The sequence below is a fragment of the Typopeltis vanoorti genome, chromosome 21, assembly GCF_054136105.1.
Source record: "Typopeltis vanoorti isolate ZY-2024b chromosome 21, IOZ_Tvanoo_1.0, whole genome shotgun sequence".
NCBI classification, from domain to species: Eukaryota; Metazoa; Arthropoda; class Arachnida; order Uropygi; family Thelyphonidae; genus Typopeltis; species Typopeltis vanoorti.
Genome location: NC_143569.1, coordinates 98,221,879 through 98,246,525, shown reverse-complemented (window position 1 = coordinate 98,246,525; position 24,647 = coordinate 98,221,879). Strand labels below are relative to the sequence as shown.

Genomic DNA, 24,647 nt, shown 5'->3' with positions numbered 1-24,647 from the left:
TATGTAGCCAGCAAAAGAAAGAATGATTATGGAAGGATGACATTGATTGGAGAAAATGGTATAAAGGCATCTGTTGCGGAAGGCATGGTGGAGATACTTAATGAGCAGTTCATAAAGGTCTTTCAATCTTGTGAATGTGACTTCATGGAGAGATTGAGAGGCAGTAGATGATGGAGAGAAGAGACTGACTGTAAGTGAGCAAGAGGTGTATGTGGAGTTGAGCAAATTAGATGTAAATAAGGCTGTGGGACTTGATAATATATCACCACGTATTCTGAAGGAATGTGCCAGGGAGTTGACGCATGTATTGACATTTTTTTAATACAAGTCTTGCACTAGGTCACGTTCCTAAGGAGTGGAAGGAGGGCAAGATTGTGCCACTTCATAAAGGAGGTGATAGAAGTTGAGCATCAAATTATAGGCCTATCTGTGTGTCAGGTGTTGTAGTTAAGTTGTTGAAGAAGCTTGTGAGAACTAGGATTCAGAATTGGGTTGACAACAATGGTATTTTCTTTGATCGACTGCATGGATTTGTTAAATGGATGTCATATTTTAGTAATCTATTTACTTATTACAATAAGGTGACTTGGACAGAGGAGAAGGATACACAGTAATATACTTAGATTTCGCAAAAGCTTTTGATAGATTACCGCATGATAAGCTGATAGTCAAACTATAGCGGATGGGATTGGATATTTGATTAGTGCATTGGATTGGAGACTGGCTATCTGATAGGTGTCAACAAGTTGTGTATGGGGGAGCGATATCCAGGAAAAGGAAAGTTACTAGTGGAAGGTGTGTAGTGGCCCTGAAACAAATCTCAGGGGTCTGTTTTAGGGCCATTGCTGTTTAACTTGTATATTAATGATATTGGTGAAGATTTGGCTGGAGATGTTCAGTTGTTTGCAGATGATGCAAAGTTGGGACGAACCGTGAAAAGTAGAGAAGATGTTGTGGCCTTACAAGAAGCCTTAAATAAAATGAGTGATTGGGTAAGGGAATGGGGATGTGAGTTCAATGTTGCAAAATGTAAGGTTTTAAAATTTGGTAAACAAAGATGGGATGCAGAATTTCTGCTTGGTGAGGATATATTGTTGGAGATGGAGGAAATAAGAGATCCTGGTGTAATATTGGATAAGGATCTGAAATTTAGGGGACACATAGCCAAAATTATGAAGACAACACAAAAGCTTCTGGGAATGATGCGGAGGACACTGACTTGTAGAAGTAGGGAGATTCTTGTTCCATTGTATAAGGCTTTGATTAGGCCACACATGAACTATTGTGCCCAGATTTGGTCACCTGGTTTTCAGAAGGCTGAAGAGATGTTGGAAAGGATCCAAAGGTGATTGACTAAGGTAGTTTCTGACCTCTGGAATGTCGAGTATGAGGAAAGATTGAGAAGATGTGATTTGCAGAGTCTGGTGGGATGGAGGAAGAGGGGAGATATGATAGAGACCTACAAGTTGGTAAGGGGTTGTCATAGGATCAATGCTGGAGAAGTTCTACAGAAAATAGTGGGAGATCAGGGGAGAACTAGAGGTTATCCCTGGAAACTGTATAAAGAGGGTGTGCGTAGGGGAATGAGAGGCAGGTTTTTTTCATTCAGAGATGTGAATTATTGGAATGCCTTTCCTGAGAGTGTGGTGTTTATAGGGAATTTGAGTATGTTTAAAGCACAGTATGATGAGCTGTGTATGATAAAAGACTTTCCAGATGAGTCTTTGAATCCATGGGGTCTAGGGTAATAAGAATAATATTAATATAATAGTAATAATTGCTTGGGGTGCTTAAGGGTCAAAGCTGTATAACTGAGAGGAGACCTCCACATAGCCTTTAAAGGAATGCGGAGAACCGACCAGGGCTTCTGACCTAATGTCCAATCCTCACCTTCTCGTGGTGCACCCTGTTGGGTATCTACTTTGATACTGAATGAATGAGGATGGGCTGGCAATTTGGGATTTAGCCGACCAAATTGTATTCTTATTGGTTAAACCAAAATAAAAAATGATGGTACTACATGACAATATTTCATAGCGGCTGGGGCATTGCCTGGTTAAACAAGGCCCCTGTTGTTTTCGCCAGGGAACCAGGGCGAACAGCGAAAAGTCAGCTACTGGAACAAATCTGAAAACAAACCCCAACTCAACATCACCAGAGTTAAAGATCGGTACTATCAACGTAAGAAGCCTGAATGGCAAAGAAATGGAACTAGCCGAGGAATTAGATAAGTACCAGATCGACATAATAGGGATGACTGAAACAAAAAAGACCAAAACTGGTGAGATTTTTCTGAGCAATAAATACAAAATGTTATATTCAGGCAATGACAATCAAGGAAAAGAAGGAGTAGCCATAGTATTCAACACAAAATACGAGGCTAATCTTCTTGAATGGCAGTCAGTCTCAAGTAGAGTCATGTGGGCAAATATGAGAATGGGGAACTGGATAATGAGACTTATTTGTGCCTATTCTACTAAAGTATAAGTGGAGGAATTTTTTGACGCTTTAGAAAAAGCAACTGACACAATGAAAAAGGAAAAGTTGGTCCTTGTTGGGAATCTAAATGTAGGAAATGATTGTAATACATTCAAAAATATTTTGGGAAAATTTGGAGAAAAGAGCAAAGCTAATAATAATGGCAAATATCTGTTGGATTTCTGCTCAGGACATGGACTGGTTATTACTAACACCATGATCCAACATAAAAATGTGCACAAATTCACATGGAGAGAAGAGGCTGGGAATAAGAAAAGTCTCATTGACTATGTTATTGTTGATAGTGATGTTTTCTCCCTGGTGCAGCACACCAGAGTTTACAGAGGATTTGAAATTGGAAGTGATCACTATTTAGTCTTGAGCAGGATAAAATTGAATTTCATATTGAAAAGAATAACATGTAAGAAAGTTTTAAAGCGAATAAAAGTTGAGCAGCTCTCAGATGTGAACTGTAGACTAAAATACAGAAAGATTATTGAAAAGAAAATGAAAAAGTGTGAGAACAGGAATCAAACCTTGGAGATTCAGTGGCAAACTCTGAAGAAAACATTGATTGATTCTGCCAGAGAGGCATGTGGTGAGGTTGTGTGCAAGGATAAAAAAATCAGAACTCCCTGGTGGACACAGGAAGTTAAAGAGGCAGTGAAGAAAAAGAAAAAAGCATATCAAAAGTTCCTGGCAAATAAGTCAGCTTTTACTCTTACAGAATATAGAGACAAATGTAAGAAAGCTAAACAGCGTGTAAAACTAGCTAAACAAAAGTCATGGGAGGACTTTGGCAAGAATATAGAAAATAAATATCAAGAAGGTGGGAAAATATTCTGGAGGTTGTTGAAGAAGCTTAGGAATGGAGGAAAGAGTGCTGTAAAAGGAGTTAGAGATGACAAAGGTGACATGAAAATGGGAGAAAAAGATATCCTTGAAGTATGGAGTAAATACTTTGAAAAACTGCTAAATGAAACAAGCAGCGATGACAACACAGTGATAAAAAACACTGACCAGGCATGCAGTCAGGAATACATATCCATACTTGAAGTAGAAAAAGCCATCAAAGGCTTGAAATGTGGAAAGGCAGCAGGAGTTGATGATATTCGACCAGAAATGCTGAAGTATGGTGGTATGAAAGTCTTACAGTGGCTGCACTGCATAGTTCATAAAGCCTGGACAGAGGGACGAATTCCCGATGATTGGAGTAGAGCTCTCATAGTATACCCATATATAAAAAGGGAAATAAAACTGAATATGAGAATTACAGAGGTATTTCCCTACTGAGTGTTCCTGGCAAGATCTATGCAAGTATACTTGAGAAACGGTTGAGAAGAATTGTGGAAGAAAAGCTTGGTGAAGAACAAGCTGGATTCAGGCCAAATAGAGGCTGTCACGATCAGATCTTCACTTTACGACAAATAGTCGAGAAAGCGTGGGAACATAACAGAGATCTGTATTTAAGTTTTGTCGATTTGGAAAAGGCATATGACAAGGTGCCAAGAGAGAAGCTATTCAATACGCTACAGTTATATAGTGTCAATGGGGCATTATATCAAGCAATACTTGGTCTTTATTTGAGTTGTAAGTCAGCAGTTAGAATTGAAGGAAGTACAGGAAGATGGTTTAATGTTAAATCTGGTGTGAGACAAGGATGTACATTATCCCCTCTGTTATTCATTATCTATATGGATCACATTATGAAGGAAAGTGGTATTAAACCTGATATCAAAATTGGAGATGTTAATGTCAGCTCTTTGCTTTATGCAGATGATATTATACTTCTAAATAAATCCGCTACAAGTCTGCAAGATTCTCTGACTAAATTGAATAGCTGTTGTAATAGATATGAAGTAATAGTATGTAGGTCAGCAATAAAACGACAAAGACAATGAAAATAGGCAGAATCATTGAAAATGTCAACTGTGTTGTGAATGGAGAACCTGTGGAACAAGTAAAACATTTCAGCTACTTAGGCACGATTTTTACTCAAGATGGTAAATTAAATATAGAAATAGACAACAGACTCAGCAAAGCTGGTATGGTGGGAAGTCAATTGAATAAATTCATATGGAATAAGAGAGAAATTAGTCGGAACACTAAATTAGCTGTATACAAGACAGTGTTCAAACCAGTTTTAACTTATGGATCTGAGAGCTGGGTCAGAAGTAAAACACTTGACCAAAGACTAGAGACCGCAGATATGAGAGTCCTGAGAAAGATTAGAGGTGTGAACAGATGGCATCAATGGCAATATCATATTAAAAATGAGGATATTAGGAAAGAACTTGACATTGTCAGCATCCAGGAATGCCTTAGCAGAGCTAATCTCAGGTGGTATGGTCACTAAAATTGAATGGGAGAGGAAAAATTAGCAAAACAAGTGTTCTCTGCCAGGTTGGCAGGAAAACGACCCAGAGGAAGACCAAGATATAGGTGGATTGATACGGTACAAAGTGCTTTAGAGGATAGAAATATAAGATCTGATAATGTTGGAGTCTTGACAAGTAACAGTCTGATTTGGAGGAAAATTGTACATAGGAAGTTAGTAATGGTGTAATTTTTTTTAATGTAGTACTGTCATATCCTGTACACCCCTTGAGGGTACATGGCAGGAATTTGATGATGATGATGATAATAATTGCTTGGTTAGCTATACCTAAACCCTTCCTTCCACAAAACTGAAGTAACCAAACCAAATCTAAGCACAGTAGTATGGCTACCAGCATCTTACACAATAAAACAGTAACTTCTTAAAATTATCACCAATATCTTTCTCAATACTCAATAATCTGTTGTTGTTTTTTACTTAGTATTGAGCTTGAAAAAGATACTAATACTATTGCAGTGGTATTACTTCTAAGCCTCCAGGAGACAGAAGAGTCATTACTATTATTTTATTATTACGGGCGACTGCAGGGAGTCCTTAGACTCACTGAGGGAGGCCCTTAAACATCATGTCCACACAACTATACAACATTCTCACAGTATCTATCATACCTTGCCTTGAACTCACTCACCGTCATAGCACCCACAACAGACTCTGGCAGCTTATTCCACTCATTTACCACTCTAAAAGTAAAGGGGGTGCTTAAGGGTCAAAGCTGTATAACTGAGAGGAGACCTCCACATAGCCTTTAAAGGAATGCGGAGAACCGACCAGGGCTTCTGACCTAATGTCCAATCCTCACCTTCTCGTGGTGCACCCTGTTGGGTATCTACTTTGATACTGAACGAACGAGGATGGGCTGGCAATTTGGGATTTAGCCGACCAAATTGTATTCTTATTGGTTAAACCAAAATAAAAAAATGATGGTACAACATGACAAAATTTCATGCCGGCTGGGGCGTCGCCCGGTTAAACAAGGCCCCCGTTGTTTTCGCCAGGGAACCAGGGCGAACAGCGAAAAGTCAGCTACTGGAACAAATCTGAAAACAAACCCCAACTCAACATCACCAGAGTTAAAGATCGGTACTATCAACGTAAGAAGCCTGAATGGCAAAGAAATGGAGCTAGCTGAGGAATTAGATAAGTACCAGATCGACATAATAGGGGTGACTGAAACAAAAAAGACCAAAACTGGTGAGATCTTTCTGAGCAATAAATACAAAATGTTATATTCAGGCAATAACAATCAAGGAAAAGAAGGAGTAGCCATAGTATTCAACACAAAATACGAGGCTAATCTTCTTGAATGGCAGTCAGTCTCAAGTAGAGTAATGTGGGCAAATATGAGAATGGGGAACTGGACAATGAGACTTATTTGTGCCTATGGTCCCACAGAAGGTTCTACTAAGGTAGAAGTGGAGGAATTTTTTGAGGCTTTAGAAAAAGCAACTGACACAATGAAAAAGGAAAAGTTGGTCCTTGTTGGGGATCTAAATAGTAGAGTAGGAAATGATTGTGAGACATACAAAAATATTTTGGGAAAATTTGGAGAAAAGAGCAAAGCTAATAATAATGGCAAATATCTGTTGGATTTCTGCTCAGGACATGGACTGGTTATTACTAACACCATGTTCCAACATAAAAATGTGCACAAATTCACATGGAGAGAAGAGGCTAGGAATAAGAAAAGTCTCATTGACTATGTTATTGTTGATAGTGATGTTTTCTCCCTGGTGCAGGACACCAGAGTGTACAGAGGATTTGAAATTGGAAGTGATCACTATTTAGTCTTGAGCAGGATAAAATTGAATTTCATATTGAAAAGAATAACATGTAAGAAAGTTTTAAAGCGAATAAAAGTTGAGCAGCTCTCAGATGTAAACTGTAGACTAAAATACAGAAATATTATTGAAAAGAAAATGAAAGAGTTTGAGAACAGGAATCAAACCTTGGAGATTCAGTGGCAAACTCTGAAGGAAACATTGATTGATTCTGCCAGAGAGGCATGTGGTGAGGTTGTGTGCAAAGATAAAAAAATCAGAACTCCCTGGTGGACACAGGAAGTTAAAGAGGCAGTCAAGGAAAAGAAGAAAGCATATCAAAAGTTCCTGGCAAATAAGTCAGCTTTTACTCTTACAGAATACAGAGACAAATGTAAAAAAGCTAAACAGTGTGTAAAACTAGCTAAACAAAAGTCATGGGAGGACTTTGGCAAGAATATAGAAAATAAATATCAAGAAGGTGGCAAAATATTCTGGAGGTTGTTGAAGAAGCTTAGGAATGGAGGAAAGAGTGCTGTAAAAGGAATTAGAGATGATAAAGGTGAAATGAAAACAGGAGAAAAAGATATCCTTGAAGTATGGAGTAATTACTTTGAAAAACTGCTAAATGAAACAAGCAGTGATGACAGCACAGTGATAAAAAACACTGACCAGGCATGCAGTCAGGAATACATATCCATACTTGAAGTTGAAAAAGCCATCAAAGGCTTGAAATGTGGAAAGGCAGCAGGAGTAGATGATATTCGACCAGAAATGCTGAAGTATGGTGGTATAAGAGTCTTACAGTGGCTGCACTGCATAGTTCAGAAAGCATGGACAGAGGGACGAATTCCCAATGATTGGAGTAGAGCTCTCATAGTACCCATATATAAAAAGGGAAATAAAACTGAATGTGAGAATTACAGAGGTATTTCCCTACTGAGTGTTCCTGGCAAGATCTATGCAAGTATACTTGAGAAACGGTTGAGAAGAATTGTGGAAGAAAAGCTTGGTGAAGAACAAGCTGGATTCAGGCCAAATAGAGGCTGTCAGGATCAGATCTTCACTTTACGACAAATAGTCGAGAAAGCATGGGAATATAACAAAGATCTGTATTTAAGTTTTGTCGATTTCGAAAAGGCATATGACAAGGTGCCAAGAGAGAAGCTATTCAATACGCTGCAGTTATATGGTGTCAATGGGGCATTATATCAAGCAATACTTAGTCTTTATTTGAGTTGTGAGTCAGCAGTTAGAATTGAAGGAAGTACAGGAAGATGGTTTAATGTTAAATCTGGTGTGAGACAAGGATGTACATTATCCCCTCTGTTATTCATTATCTATATGGATCACATTATGAAGGAATGTGGTATTAAACCTGATATCAAAATTGGAGATGTTAATGTCAGCTCTTTGCTTTATGCGGATGATGTTATACTTCTAAATAAATCCGCTACAAGTCTGCAAGATTCTCTGACTAAATTGAATAGCTGTTGTAATAGATATGGTATGAAGGTCAGCAATAAAAAGACAAAGACAATGAAAATAGGCAGAATCATTGAAAATGTCAACTGTGTTGTGAATGGAGAACCTGTGGAACAAGTAAAACATTTCAGCTACTTAGGCACAATTTTTACTGAAGATGGTAAACTAAATATAGAAATAGACAACAGAATCAGCAAAGCTGGTATCGTGGGAAGTCAATTGAATAAATTCATATGGAATAAGAAAGAAATTAGTCGGAACACTAAATTAGCTGTATACAAGACTGTGTTCAAACCAATTTTAACTTATGGATCTGAGAGCTGGGTCAGAAGTAAAACACTTGACCAAAGACTAGAGACCGCAGATATGAGAGTCCTGAGAAAGATTAGAGGCGTGAACAGATGGCATCAATGGCAATATCATATTAAAAATGAGGATATTAGGAAAGAACTTGACATTGTCAGCATCCAGGAGTGTGTTAGCAGAGCTAATCTCAGATGGTATGGTCACTTAAATAGAATGGGAGAGGAAAGATTAGCAAAACAAGTGTTCTCTGCCAGGTTGGCAGGGAAACGACCCAGAGGAAGACCAAGATATAGGTGGATTGATACGGTACAAAGTGCCTTAGACGATAGAAATATAAGATCTGAAAATGTTGGAGTCTTGACAAGTAACAGACTTATTTGGAGGAAAATTGTAGATAGGAAGTTAGTAATGATGTAATTTTTTCATGTAGTACTGTCATATCCTGTACACCCCTTGAGGGTACATGGCAGGAATTTGATGATGATGATGATGATGATGAAAGTAAAGAACCCAGCTCTAACACCCCTGCTAACCACACTCTTGCCCAGCTTCCATAGGTGTCCCCTAGTTCTCCCACCACCAGTCCTGATCTCAAAAATATCCTCTGAATTAATCCTATAGAAACTTTTAGCAATTTGAATGTCTCAATCATATCTCCCCTTTTCTGCCTATCAACTAATTTCTGCAACCCACAAATCTTCAACCTGTTCTCATATGGTTCATTCCATAGACCTGCTATCATCTTAGTCACTTGCCTCTGGATCCTCTCCATCTCCTCCCCATCAAGAAGAACCCTAGGTGACCAAATCTGGGCACAGTTGTCGAGATGAGGTCTTATCAAGGCTCAGTACAGAGGTACAATAACTTGCTTGTCTGTGCTCGTCAAGGTATTTTTCAACAACCAAGTGAGTTGATGAGCTGATTTAGCTACTTTTGCAATGTGCCGCCTAAACTTCATCTTCCTATCCACCAACACTCCCAATTCACTGGCCTCATCAATCTCCTGGAGTACAGTTCCACCAATGTGGTATACTGCTGCTAATCTTTTCACCCCAAAATGTATAACCTTACATTTTGCCACATTAAATTGACATCCATTCTCCTTAGCCCAGAACTCAATTTATCCAAGTCATCCTGCAAAATTTTGACATCTTCTGCATTCACTATTGCCCTACCCAACTGTGCATCATCAGCGAGCAAATGAACTGTTCCTCTTAGATCCTTTCCTATATCATTAACGAACAAATTAAACAGCAGTGGTCCAATAACAGAACCCTGCGGCACACCACTGGTTACAGGCCGTCTTTTGGACTCTACTCCTGAATAAGCTACTCTTTGATATCTCTCCATCAACCACCCACCTATCCATCTCACCAACCCTATATCCATTCCTATATGTTGTAGTTTACGGATTAGAATTCCGTGTGGTATCCTGTCAAAGGCCTTTGACAAGTCCAGCAGTATCACTGTAAACCCATTACCCCTATCCAGTTCAGCCGTCACCTTGTTATAAAACTTGAGCAAGTTACTGAGGCATGATCTACCCTTTACATGCTGTCCCCCGTACAGTATCTCATTTTCATCAATCCATTCCTGTATTTTTCCCTTGACTACTTTCTCCAAGACCTTGACAACGACTCCTGATATGCTGATCAGTCGGTAATTTGCAACCGTTGTCTTGGATCCTCCATTATGCAGTGAAACTATTTTCCCCTCTTTCCACACCTTTGGGACTAAACCAGACCTGAGACTCAGATTAAACAACATGGTCAAGGTCACTGATAATTCCTTAGCCGATTCATGCAAGACCCGTGCCAGTATACCATCCAATCCCACAAATGTATTTACAATAAGGTTGTGTAATAGACTATTCACCTTCACATCATACATCACAATTCCAGTATAAACTAATGGTTCCTTCATTTTTTCAATGTCACCAGCTGGATGATATACTTTTGCAAAGTGCTCGCTCAGTAACTCCACTATATCGACTGATTCAGTGACCTCCTTACCATTGTCATTCCTTAAAATCATTTTGCCGCGTACAGTTTTTTCTTGCTTTCAGCATATTAAAAGAACTGTTTGGGATTCTCTTTAGCTTGCATAGCTAGTTTCCTTTCATAATCCGCTTTTGCTTTTTTTACCACACTCGTTACCCTTCTGGCCTGCACTTTATACCGTTCGTGTGTCTGCAGGTCACCCCTTTCTTTGAATTCCCTCCACAGTTGTTTCTTTTTTTGCTGCTCAAGCTTAATGGTGTTATTCATCCATTTAACCCCTACTTGTTTTACTATTCGGACCCTAGGTATACAATCAGCCATAACCTCCTGTAAATGCTCCTTGACCACTTCCCATGCTCTATCAACATCCAGCCCTTGCAGTTGTACATGCCATGGCACTGATCCAAGCAATCTCCTAAGCTTGTCATAATTGCCAGTACGGTAAATTACAGGAAGCAATGGCCTTTACAAGCCATAGTACATATAACTCACTTTGAAGCCCAATATTTCAATGCATTTCACTCATTGAGCACTCTCCATACAAAAAAATCTACTTTTCATTTTCTTACTCACATGATCCTTATACGTTTCCATATGGGACCAGTCACCTATTACAATATGTAATATTGCCACTGTATGTTTATCTCATCAAACATTTCTCCTCCTCCTCTTTCTCTTGGTTGCTAAGTTTGGCAGAGCACATTCCCTCAGTCTGTCCTCATACTCAATATTCCAAAGTCTTTCGATAGTCTCACTGAAGAGATGCCTCATAATTGTCTTTAATGTGCTCTCTCTCTCTAATGTTGCTTTATATTCCAGATGTGACTTGATTAATGCTTTATACATATACTTTCTCGCTTCCTTATCTGTACTTGTCATTGTCCTTCATTTTGGCAGGAGTTTTCTGGGTATATTCTGGGACACAATAAAAAATTTTTTTCCAATGTGTCCCATGAACTTCAGCTTTTTGTCCGTACCGATCCAGATTTCTTGTCTTTTCAACTTCCTGGAACAAAGTTACCAAGAACAGTATGATTCATTCCATCTTTTTTTGCATAGTGCATGCCTTTACAATAAACGACATTGAACTCATGTCCCTGTTCATCTACTCAAGAGCCAAATTATTCAAATCATCTTGTAACTACTTTGTGTCAGATCTCTATGCAGTTACTCTCCCAAATTTAATATAATGAATAATGAATTTTTTAAATTTTTCCAAGCGAAGTTGCTGTCCATTAGCCAGATCAATTCCAATCAAGTCCATCCTATTTTTCTTCTTCAGAGCTTTGCCAGTAATTGTAAATTTCCCCTGGATAGGTTACCAACCATTCACAGGGTGAGTTTGGTGGTGGGATTGCCACCTTGAGGCTTTCAAACCTGCCTTCTGGGAGGGAGAGCAGACTCCCACTGCCTGAGATGAAAGAAAATATTATAATAGGAAAGATTCACCCCTAGCCCTTGAGTGCTCTAATAACATTGGAGAAAGAAAGAAAGAAAGGAACCAGAAAGAAAGAAGAGTAGGGAACGGTCTACAGATAGTATACAGATGTATATTACGTGAAGTAAGGCAGGGTTCAGCATCAGATACCTCAGGTTCGCTGCTCCCGTACTCACTAAAGTGAGCCCTTGAGGATAAAGATGGAAAGTTCAACCTCTTCTGCAAAGCAGGAGCAGGAAGAAGACATAAAAAGCCTATACCTAAATTTGTTCAGATGATGACAAATAATACATATAACTTAACAAGAAATAATATTTTTATAGGTATTATTTCTGGGAAAATTCCCATGTTACTCCTCTAAGATAAACTATTATTTTTATGGCTGATATAGCCTACTTTCATTTAGGAGTGCCCCTTTTTTACATTGTCATTGGCTTTTTTCTCAAATCTTAGGGCATTACTGATATATACTGTTATAAAACTAATATATGAAGAATAATATAGGAGGAAAATTTGAACATACCTTTTTTGGATGTTGTTGGCTCCTTATCTCGGCGATATGCATACATTTGCTGTTAAGCTATAAAGAAAGGGGGTTTGGGAAAGTGGGGGTAAAGTAATGTGGGAGAATTATTTGAAAAAAAAACAGGAAAAAAAATTATTATTTCAAATAATTTGAAATAATAATTTTTTTTCAAACTGTATTACTTCTTAGACTCAGAGCTGCTCAAACAATGTGTTGTGTCATAATGGTATTAACCATATTTTCATTATTCCTAGTTTTCATTATGGTTACTATCATTCACATCATCAGAAAAGCAAATGGCATTAACAATGCCAAGAAAAGTATTTTCAGTCCATTGCTAATAATTAGGTGGAAAAGATACTCATTCTTTTCAATAATGTATGCTAACATTCTCATTCAAAGATAATCAGGTTCATGTGCAGATTGATTAATTTCCGCTTGGTTAGTGAGTGGAATGCACTGCATGAGTATGTCATGAATGTAAACACCTTGAATCAGTTTAAGGTGCATGGTTAGATGAGCATCATTGTGTGCAATATTATGTACCTCCCATGATGGGTCTCTGACTCCATGAAGGTTAATAATAATAATAATTATTATTATTATTTGTGTTGACCCTTCTGTTTTTAGAACTATAGCTGAGTTTTTGAGAATATTGTGTATTTTCTTAATTTTTTTGGAACTAATTTTCTTGAATAAAAAAGAAAAATCACCCACAATACTTAGTTATAATGTATTATTTTAGGAAAGATTGAAAGCAATGCAAAAACAGGAGGTGCATGATGAAGTTTTCAAACAGATGGAGGATGGTACAGATCAAGAGATTTTGGAGTTGAGAGCAAAATATGAACGCTGTCTTCGAGAAGAAAGGGATACCATCATAGATTTGAAAGGTCAGAATACCATTCTTAACAAAAAGGTAAGTACATCGGCTAGAATTTCCTGTATTTATTTTTTAACTCTTAAATAAACTTTTTTTACCCTTTTTTTGTGAATTTTGCCCACCAACAGCTTTAACTTCTAGTATGTTAGTATTGTGGGTGGGGGATTAGATCTCTGGAGCCTACTTCTAGAGATTGTTTTGCAGCATTCTTGAATATTGAATTTTAAGACCATCTAATAAACAGGATAGTAGTAGCCTTACAGGATAGTAGTAGCCAGGCAATGAAATTAATTTAAAATTCATTTACTACCTATATTTAAATAATACAGTAATTTATTATATATTTGAAAGTTCAATATTGTAAATATAAATTGAGAGATATATACACTGGTGCACAAAAGCTAAGGATGAACTACATTTTGACCTGTATATGAAAACATTTTCATGACTACAGCCATATATATGGACATAAATTTATTACTAGCATACTTCTTCTTCTGCTAGCTGAACCTTTAAAGTTCTTTGCTGCATGTGCCAACTTCTTTCATTTCTTCTGTCTTTAGCTCTTTCATTTCGAATGGTCTAACTGAGATGAATGATCTAACTGGACATAAGAAGGATGTGAGGACGAATATCAGGAGACTATTGAGAAGAGTGAAAGATAGCAGAAGTAGGAAAGGTCAGTGTGTTACCCAGGTATGATGAGGAGGAGTTGTGGTGGAGAGCAAAAATCATGAATGGTATGCTGGCGGAGCTGTGTGAGGAGAAGGGAATGGAGGTTGTGGATGTATGTCATGTGTTTGAGGGAAGAATGAAATTATACAGGCATGATGGGTTGCATTTGAATGGCTTTGGAGTGAGTGTGTTGGATGAAAGTATGGTGTGTGGAAGTACAGCGTGTGTTATGCGTGCCAGAGATCAGAAGGAAGAGATGAAGAGAAAAATCAGGAGAGTGGTACTGAAGAGGCAGAAGTGCTTTGCAGTGGAAACAGTAATAGTGAGAGAGAGGAAGAGAGAATGGGAATACAAGAGGAACAAGGAAACAGGGGGGGGGGGGAGCACAGGTAGACAGGGAGACATGGCATAGAGAGAGTGAATGTTGAAAGTGGCAGTGAATGTGGGTATGAAGATGGAGTATATTGCAATGTGGGTGGAGAATTGGAGACTGAGCATTGAATATCAGGAGACTATTGAGAAGAGTGAAAGATAGCAGTAGTAGGAAAGGTCAGTGTGTTACCCAGGTATGATGATGATGAGTTGTGGTGGAGAGCAAAAATCATGAATGGTATGCTGGCGGAGCTGTGTGAGGAGCTTATGTGGTAAGCAGTGATAAAGGTGATTTGGCAGGTGTAGTGGGGAAATCACAACCAACATATGGCTTGGATAGGACTGGCTATAGACCTAAAAACGAACTGTTGTGTTTGTTTAGTGGGGGGTAGTGCTGCTGATGATAGCAGGGGAATTAAGTCCACATAAGGTAGACATGATAGGGGAAAATAGTGGCAATGGTTATGACGCAGTGTGGTGTAACGTGGAGGTTGAGAGGAAGACATTTAGTTGGATGTTGCTATTGGTCTGGGAATGTGGAAGGTGGTGATGAAGAAATGTATAAACAACTTGGATTAGTGAACAAAGGAAGGGTAATTATTATAGGTGATTTTAATTATGGTGGTATAGATTGGAATGAAGAGATAGCATTTGGGAATAAGGAAAATGAATTTCTCGAGTTCTTGAGAGATAACTACCTCAGGTAGCACGTAAAGAAAGGCACGCGAGGATCAAGAGTTCTAGATCTCATCATTTCACCAGAGGATGTAATTGTTAGAGGGATTTCACATTTTACTGTAGTTGGTGAAAGTGATCATGAAGTAATCACCTGTGTTATGGCTAGTCATATGCAAACTTTTGCGAGGAAAGAATATAGGTGGAATTATAAGGCTGGTGATTATGACAAGCTTAGGAGACAACTTCGAGCTATAACATGGAACGAGGAGTTGAGCAGTAAGGAAATAAATGCTGCATAGGAACTTACAAAGAAATACATAACAGCATCAATTTATGAAAGTATTTCAAAGGCCAAAAGGCTGAATAAGGTAGGTGTAAAATAAATGAATGTGAAGCTTAAGCATGAAATCTGGAAAAAGAAAGTACTTTGGAGGAAGTACAAGATGAATAATGGTAATCAGTCACATAAAGAATATAAAGAACAAGCCAGGAGAGTGACTCAGTTAGTAAGGAAAACAAAAGTAGAGTATGAGCAGAAATTGGCAAATCAGGCTAAAAAAAATCCTAGCAAGTTTTTTAGATTATGTGGCAAGTAGAGGAAAAAATGATCATGGAAAGATGAAGTTAAGGGATGAAAGTGGTAGAATGGTAACTACTGCAGAAGACATTGTTGAGGTATTCAGTGATCAATTTATAAGGGTGTTTCATCCTGATCAGGGTGGAATCATGAGGAACTCAAGTGTAGAGGACATAGGAGAGGATAGCTTAATTGTGAGGAGGTATTTGAGGAAATAAATAACCTTGATGTTAATAAGGCGATAGGATTTGGTGACATATCACAACACATCTTAAGGGAATGTTCCAGGGAACTGGCAGTATCATTGGCTTGTCTGTTTAATAAGAGTTTTGCAACAGCACAGGTTCCAAAGGAGTGGAAGGAGGGTAAAATTGTTCCACTGCATAAAGGCGGTCATAAGACTGTAGCTTCAAATTATAGGCTGATCTGTATATCTGGAATTGTGGTGAAGGTCCTGGAGAGATTGTGAGAATAGGATACAGAAATGGGTTTATAACAGCAGTATTCTCTGTGGTTATCAGCTTGGGTTTGTTAAGAGGAGATCATTTATCACTATCTTATTTATGTGCTATAACAAGGTGACGAATACCTTAGACAAGGGAGATGCATATACAGTGTTGTATACTTGGATATTGGAAAATACTTTTGAGGCTGCCACATGACAAGCTCTTAAATAAATAAACAGATGGGATTGGATAACAGACTTCTGTGTTAGATCAGTGACTGGCTGTCGGATAGGTATCAGAAAGTTGTGTATCAGAAAGAGAAAGGTCACCAGTGGTGTGCCACAGGGATCAGTTTTGGGGCCATTGTTCAATTTGTATGTTAATGATATTGGGTTGGGTTTAACTAGTGACATCCAGCTGCTTGGATGATGCAAAACTGGGGAGGGCAATGCATAGTCAAACTGATGTTAATGCCTTACAAGAGGACTTGAATAGATTGTATGAATGGGCAGATAAGTGGAACCGTCAGTTCAATGTTGCCAAGTTTAAGGATTTGAGATTTGGTAAGCAATGATGAGATGCAAAGTATACACTTGGTGGGGAAACTTTAACAGAAGTAGAGGAGATGAGAGATCTAGGAGTGATGGTGGACAATGACTTGAAATTCAGAGGTCACATTGCACAAATTGTGAAGACATCACATCGAATAATAGTAATGATGCAGAGAATCCTGACATGCAGAAATAGAGAGGTTATGATTCCATTGTATAAGGCCTTGATCAGGCTCTGATATGGATTACTGTGCACAGATTTGGTCGCTGGGTTTTCATGGTGACGAGGATATGTTGGAAAGGGTAAAGAGAAGATTCACAAAGGTAGTCATGGTCTTTGGAATGTGGAGTACGAGGACAGATTGAGAGAATGTAAGTTGCAGAGCCTTGTGAATAGGAGGAAGGGGGGGGGAATATGATCGAGACATATATGCTGGTCAGGGGTTGTTATCAGGTAGACATGGAAGAAATTTTTCATAGAATGGGAGAGGGGAGTAGAACAAGAGGCCACTGCTGGAAACTGTATAAGGAGGGTGTGAGCAAAGGAGTGAGAAGCAGGTTCTTTGCATGGAGGGTGGTTGGTGAGTGGAATGCATTGCCTGAGTGTGTTGTGGATGCATTGGATCAGTTTAAGATGCTGTTGGATGATCATTGTATGCAATATTGAGTACCTCACACAATGAGTCTCTGACTCCATGGAGGTCAAATGTTAATAATAATAATAATTTCAGTTCCGGATTCTTATCTCAGATAACTCTTTTTAGATATTATTCTCCCAATGCATCTGCAATTTGCCTCTGGGTCACTTTCCATCAGGCTTCATCTTGAATGCTTGTTTAGCCATTCTCTCCTCACCCATTCTTTTCATATGTTCAAGCCATCTCAAAATGCATGCTCAAATCTCATTAACTAGAATTGTAAAATCAAAAATGGATACAATAAAAAAACTATTCACAAGATCCTCCATAAAGACACCAGTAAGAACAAAAAAGATTTCAAGAATGCTATTGCCATTCCTTATGTTAGAGGCATTTCTGAAAAAATAGACAGAACACTTCGCAAATACAACATTAAAACCACCTTTAAACCCCCAAATAATTTTTGAGCGCCAGTACTGGATTACTGCGCTATGGGAATTGGGTAAATTGTAGCTAAGATTACTGTTTAAATGTGAAGGGTCCAGAACTATTTCTTTTGATTCGATAATTCTTCTTTCGAATTCATCCTTGCAAATATATAAATTAGTAGTGCGTTCCCAATCAACTTGATGTGGCTGTTCTTCAAGGTTAGAGTTTGCCGAGAAAAGGACATGACTGGAAAGGGCGCTCGCTTGTGCTCTACTGTAGGAGATGTCACGTCTATGTTCCTCAAGACGAAGTGAAACAGATTTGTCTGTCTGGCCAAAATAAGGTTGACACCCCTTTAAGACCTATTGTGGAAGGGATTGACTCACCTACGTACAATCTGTCTAAATATCTTGCAGCTTCTTTAAAACATTTAGTTGGCAATTCTTCTTCCTTCATCAAAAACTCTGAAGATTTCATCTCAAAAATAAAAAATTTGAATCTTTTAGACTCGGACAGAATGGTGAGTTTTGACATCGTATCTCTGTTTACGAATGTTCCTACAGATGAAGTTCTGAGTCTTCTTAAGGACAAGGTTTCTAAAAAAGTGTTCGCTCTTCGAACTCACTGCATCAATTCCGGCTATTTCTGCTACAAAGAGAAAATATACAAACAAACTAGCGGTTTAGCTATGGGCAGCCCTCTATCTCCAGTCTTAGCTAACTTTTTTCTAGAAGATTTTGAAGAGAAAGCTATTTCCTCAGCTACTTTGAAACCTAAACTGTGGTTACGTTACATTGATGACGTCTTCCTTATTTGGGGACATAGTTTAGAGGAACTGCAAAACTTCCTAAACCATTTAAATAACTAACATCAAAACATTAAATTCACATCTGAACTAGAGATTAACGGCGTTCTCCCCTTCTTGGATCTAAAGATCAGTAGATTTCCTGACTGTCTTAAATTTTCAATTTTTCGAAAAACCACCCACACTGATAGATATTTACATGGTTCTTCTCATCACTTCCCGCCTCAGAAACTGGGCGTCATCTCCACCCTCGCCCATCGAGCAAGATGTCTCATTTCCACAGAAGAAGACCTTCAAACAGAGCTTAACTTCCTGAAAAACACCTTCTTAAATAATGGATATTCGTCTCGTAACATCACTAAACGTTTGAGACCACGCCAACATCCTCGACAAGAAGATGACTCCAACCTTATCACTCATATACAGTTACCTTTTATCAGCACTCTTACCCCAAAACTAGCTAAGATTCTGAAAAAATTCAACATAAAGACCGACTATACTACGCTGCCAAAACTTCGTTCTTTTCTGAGTCGACCAAAACCAAAACACAACCATCTGCATTTTCCTGGTGTTTATAAAGTTTTGTGCAACTGTGGTCGACCTTATTTTGGCCAGACAGACAAATCTGTTTCACTTCGTCTTGAGGAACATAGACGTGACATCTCCTACAGTAGAGCACGAGCGAGCGCCCTTTCCAGTCATGTCCTTTTCTCGGCAAACTCTAACCTTGAAGAACAGCCACATCAAGTTGATTGGGAACGCACTACTAATTTATATATTTGCAAGGATGAATTCGAAAGAAGAATTATCGAATCAAAAGAAATAGTTCTGGACCCTTCACATTTAAACAGTAATCTTAGCTACAATTTACCCAATTCCCATAGCGCAGTAATCCAGTACTGGCGCTCAAAAATTAGCTGTCGCACACATTCTACTCATGCCAACGGTAGCACGCGGTCACCTGTTCAAATATGACTGTTATTATTCTGCTTTTTATTAAGCTGTAAAGTTCATTTTTTACCGTGTTATTTTATATCTTATGTTTTTATTTCTCACCTGAAGAAGTCGGAGCACCGATGAAACTAGTTGTGATGTATTAAAGGTTTTGTTATACTTTCTCGGGTTCTAGTCAGTTAAATTTATTTTTATAAATATATATATATATATATATTTTTTATTATTTTTTTTTATTTATTTATTTATTTTATTTTATTTTATTATTATTTTTTTTTCATTTGTTTTTCTTTTCTATCACTAGAGGTCAGGCTAGAAAAAAGATTTATTAACTACGTAGATTTAGTTTACTGGTATAGAAAGCATGAGCATGTAGCTTGGTTCTGTATACAGTTGTATTCTTCCGATGATGACCTCGATATAGAGGTCGAAACGTCAAGTTTTATTTTATTTGTAATTAATAAAATAATCTGTTCAACACGTGTGTTTTTGAGTCCCTAAATCTACAAATATGAGTGCTGATCACCGTGTAACCCTAAAAGAAACAACAGGTCTAATGTTTGCCTTGTATATTTCTATTTTAGCTCTGCTTGGTAGAATTTTGGAAAATAATAAATGATGTAGTGAATGATAAGATTTATTGGAGGGATGTATTCTGGTTTTTATTTCTGTACTAATTTTGTTATCTTGAGTAATCAATGTTCCAAGATATTTGAAGGAGGTGACACTTAAATTTCAGGTTATGAGTGGTAAAATGGTCATTTTCCCCTTAATTGCGATTTCTGCATACATTTAAATATTCAGTTTTATCCTGGTTGATTTGTAATCTTAGTTTGTCAGCGGCAGCAGTTTTGAGATTTCTAAATGTTGTTCTAATGTCTTCAGCATTTTCTCCAACAAGGAATATATTATTATTATTATTATTATTACGTCAAACCTCCAAGGAGTTCAACGACTCATCGAGGGAGGGCACCTACTCCACAACTTGATATCTCAACCACTTAATCCACCAACTACAGCGAACCACATCATCCACACCAATGCCATCTACTGCCCACCACCACCATTAGTATTTCCATAGACAATCACAAACATCCATGCCCATGGCAGGATTCAAACCCACAACCTTTTGGCTGGAGAGCAGATATGCTAACCACTCTGCCAACCGGGGCTGACTCTTGTCGCAAAGTAATTCTACTTCTCACGCTGAAGACAGTGATATATAATTCATCAAAATCGGCTAAGTAGAATCCAGACTTTGAGTGTTTAAAATTGAACACAGAGCAGACCGTGGTCACTAATGAGTGAAGAACAAAGGATGTTGCCATCTTTGTAGTCATGCTACAGTTGCCTGAAGAGAAGGAAGGTGAATCATGAAGTGCAACAAATGCCTGAAAGATCTATCATCTGATGTAAAATCATATAACCTGTAGGAAATATATCATCTGCATATCTTAATATTATGTTCTGTTTATGTTATCTTTTACAGTTTCTCGAATACATTTTTCTAATGATAAGTTAAAAAGGATTGGTGAAAGGGCATCTCTTTGCTTCAGTCTTGTCTTAATATCAAAAGGTTGAGATCTAATTCCATTAGCTAATACCATGCTTTGACTGTCAGTAGTGCAAATTTTGATGAAATATGTTACCTTATGAGGTATTTCTAGTTCATCTAATATTCCCAAACATCCTCTATGAATGCTATCATATGGTTTTCTAAAGTCTAGAAATGAAATATGGATCTGCAGATTATATTCCCATTTTTTATTAGTATCTATCTAAGTGTGAACATTTGGTCAACTTTTGATCTGTTTCTTTGGAATCCTGCTTCATATTCACCAATATTTTCTTCAGCATAAGGTAAGGATCTTTTTAGTATAATATTAGATAAAATTTTGTAGCCTTCTGACAGTAGTGATATTCCCCTGTGATTTTCACATTCATTTTTGTTTCCCTTTTTATATACTGGAATGATTAGCAATTCTTTCCATTCTGCAGGTATCCCTTCTTTTTCCCATATTAAATTTACCAGCTTATGTATATGAGTGGTTAATTCATTACCTCCATATTTAATGAGTTCAGCTACTATTCCATCAGTACCTGGTACCTTGTTGTCTTTGAGCTGCTTTATACTTTCCACTACTCCAGCTAGTGAAAGTTTAAATATTTCTGGGTGACAAGTATGATAAGTATTCTGTTTAAAAGACACAGTAGGTTCATCACAATTTAAGAGTTTGTTAAAGTACTCTTCCACTGTTTGGTATTTCATCTCTAGTGGCTAGTATTTGTCCATAGCTATTGTTGATTAATGTTGTTTTCATATGTGAGCCTATTTTGGGGTTTTTTAGTTTCATGGAAAAAATTTCTAGGATTCTTTACTGTAAAGTATTCCTAATTCTTCAATCTGTTCATTAAAAAATTTTCTGTTCAGTTGTCTTATTATTTTATTGCTGCTCTCTTTGTAGCTTAGAGCGGCATGAATATCAGTTGGGTTTTTAAGTGAAGTGCTTCTATTTTTTCTTTTTCTTTACTGCCAATTCACATTCTTCATTGAACCATTTTTTATGATATATTAAACTATGAATTCCAATTAAGTTTGCTGCTGCTACTTTTATGCTATCTTTGATATGATTCCAGATGTTTTCCATATTTTCAATTTGTGTTTTAATTCACACTCATATTTTCTTCTTTCTTTTGTTATATCTAATTTGTTAATATTGTATAGGGGGGTATTTAAGGTCAAAGCTGTATAACTGAGAGGAGACCTCCACATAGCCTTTAAAGGAATGCAGAGAACTGACCAGGGCTTCTGACCTAATGTCCAATCCTCACCTTCTCGTGGCGCACCCTGTTGGGTATCTACCTGGATACTGAACGAATGAGGATGGGCTGGCAATTTGGGATTTAGCCGACCAAATTGTATTCTTATTAGCTTAAACCAAAATACAAAATGATGGTACAACATGACAAAATTTCATGCTGGCTTTGGCGTCGCCCAGTTAAACGAGGCCTCTGTTGTTTTCGCCAGGGAACCAGGGCGAACAGCGAAAAGTCAGCCACTGGAACAAATCTGAAAACACACCCCCAACTCAACATTACCAGAGTTAAAGATTGGTACTATCAACATAAGAAGCCTGAATGGCAAAGAAATGGAACTAGCCGAGGAATTAGATAAGTACCAGATCGACATAATAGGGATGACTGAAACAAAAAAGACAAAAACTGGTGAGATCTTTCTGAACAATAAATACAAAATGTTATATTCAGGCAATGACAATCAAGCAAAAGAAGTAGTAGCCATAGTATTCAACGCAAAATACGAGACTAATCTTCTTGAATGGCAGGCAGTCTCAAGTAGAGTGATGTGGGCAAATATGAGAATGGGGAACTGGACAATGAGACTTATTTGTGCCTATGGTCCCACAGAAGATTCTACTAAGGTAGAAGTGGAGGAATTTTTTGACGCTTCAGAAAAAGCAACTGACACAATGAAAAATTAAAAGTTGGTCCTTGTTGGGGATCTAAATAGCAGAGTAGGAAATGATTGTCAGACATACAAAAATATTTTAGGAAAATTTGGAGAAAAGAGCAAAGCTAATAATAATGGCAAATACCTGTTGGATTTCTGCACAGGACATGGACTGGTTATTACTAACACCATGTTCCAACATAAAAATGTACACAAATTCACATGGAGAGAAGAGGCAAGGAATAATGATTGCTATGGGAGATTTTAACTATAGTAGTATAAATTGGGGAGAGGAAGATGCATGTAGCAATAAGGGAATGGAATTTCTAGAATTCTTAATAGACAAATGTCTTAGGCAACATGTAATAGAGGGAACAAGAGGTTCAACAGTTTTGGATTTGGTTATAGCATCAGGAGAGTTGATAATAACTGACACGACATCTCTCCCACAAGTTGGAGAGAGTGAACATATGGTTTTGACTTGGAAAATGAATAGACATGCAGAAGTATCAAAGAGACGGGAACGTATGTGGAATTATAAGGCAGGTGATTATAATAGTCTAAGACGTCAACTTGGAGAAGTTTCATGGAGGGAGAAATTGGAAGGCCGGGATATCATTAGTGCGAGGGAAATTGTGAAAGAATATTTGTTAGCAGCAATAGCACGAGTGAAGAAGAGGACACAATTTGGAGTAAAGTGGATGACAAACTATATTAAACAGGAATTGCATGTGAAAAAGAGGCTGTGGAGGAGATATAAGGAGACAGGTGAAGAGAAGATGCATGAAGAATATAAGACACAGCCCAGAAGAGTGACCAGTGTAGTAATGGTAAGGAAGGCAAAACTGGAATATGAGAGGAGATTGGCCCTAAGTTCCAAAGAAAATCCGAGGGAGTATTTTAGCTATGTGGCCAGTAGGAGGAGAAATGACCATGGAAGAATGATATTGTGGAATAAAAATGGGAATAGAGTGATTGATGCACAGGACATAGTGGAATTGTTTAACAAACATTTTATTGGAATATTTCATCCTGGAGGAGTCAGTTTTAATACTAGAGGGATAGGGCAGGTTTGAGGTTTAGAGGTACAGGAGGAGAGTGTGTTTCAAATACTGAGTACTCTGAATGTCAGTAAAGCTGTAGGACTGGAAGGTATTTCACCGCGAGTTTAGAGAGAATGTGCTAGGGAACTCACAGTGCCTTTGACCTGGCTTTTCAATGAAAGTCTGACTGCGGGAAAAGTGCCCATGGAATGGAAGGAAGTTAAGATAGTGCCATTGCATAAGGATGGTAGTAGACTGGAAGTGTCTAATTATAGGCCAGTTTGCTTGTCATCAGTAGTTGTTAAGATCTTGGAGAAAGTAGTGAGGAACTGTATACAGCATTGAGCAGATGAGGGTGGTGTTATCCAGGAGAGTCAACATGGATTTGTGAGGGAGGGGTGCTCTTGTTTTTGTAATATGCTAGCCTTTTATAATAAAGTTACAAGAGCAGTAGATGAGGGAAAGGCATATACTGCCATTTTCTTGGATTTAGCGAAGGCATTTGACAGGGTGCCACATGATAAGCTGATATTTAAGTTGCAGTACATGGGTCTGCATGTTAGGTTGATCAACTGGATTCAGGATTGGCTGTCCAATAGCTATCAGAGAGTTGTGTATGGTGGGACAGTTTCAAAGAGGCAGAGGGTTACAAGTGGGGTCCCCACAGGGCTTAGTATACTGGTACCTATATTGTTTAACCTTTATATCAATGACATTGTCAGTGGATTGCAGGGGAATA

The 24,647-nt window shown here is 38.0% G+C and overlaps 1 protein-coding gene across 1 annotated transcript in view; it reads left to right on the top strand.

Annotated features, from left to right (window-relative positions):
- Window positions 1-13,539, top strand: part of tous (testes of unusual size) — a 196,028-nt gene extending 182,489 nt beyond the window's left edge. Inside the window, exons 14-15 of the mRNA XM_090411201.1 lie at window positions 13,134-13,307; window positions 13,516-13,539. Coding sequence (XP_090267327.1) covers window positions 13,134-13,307; window positions 13,516-13,539 — 198 coding nt within the window. The remainder of the gene's footprint in view (window positions 1-13,133; window positions 13,308-13,515) is intronic.
- The last annotated feature ends 11,108 nt before the right edge of the window (window positions 13,540-24,647 follow it).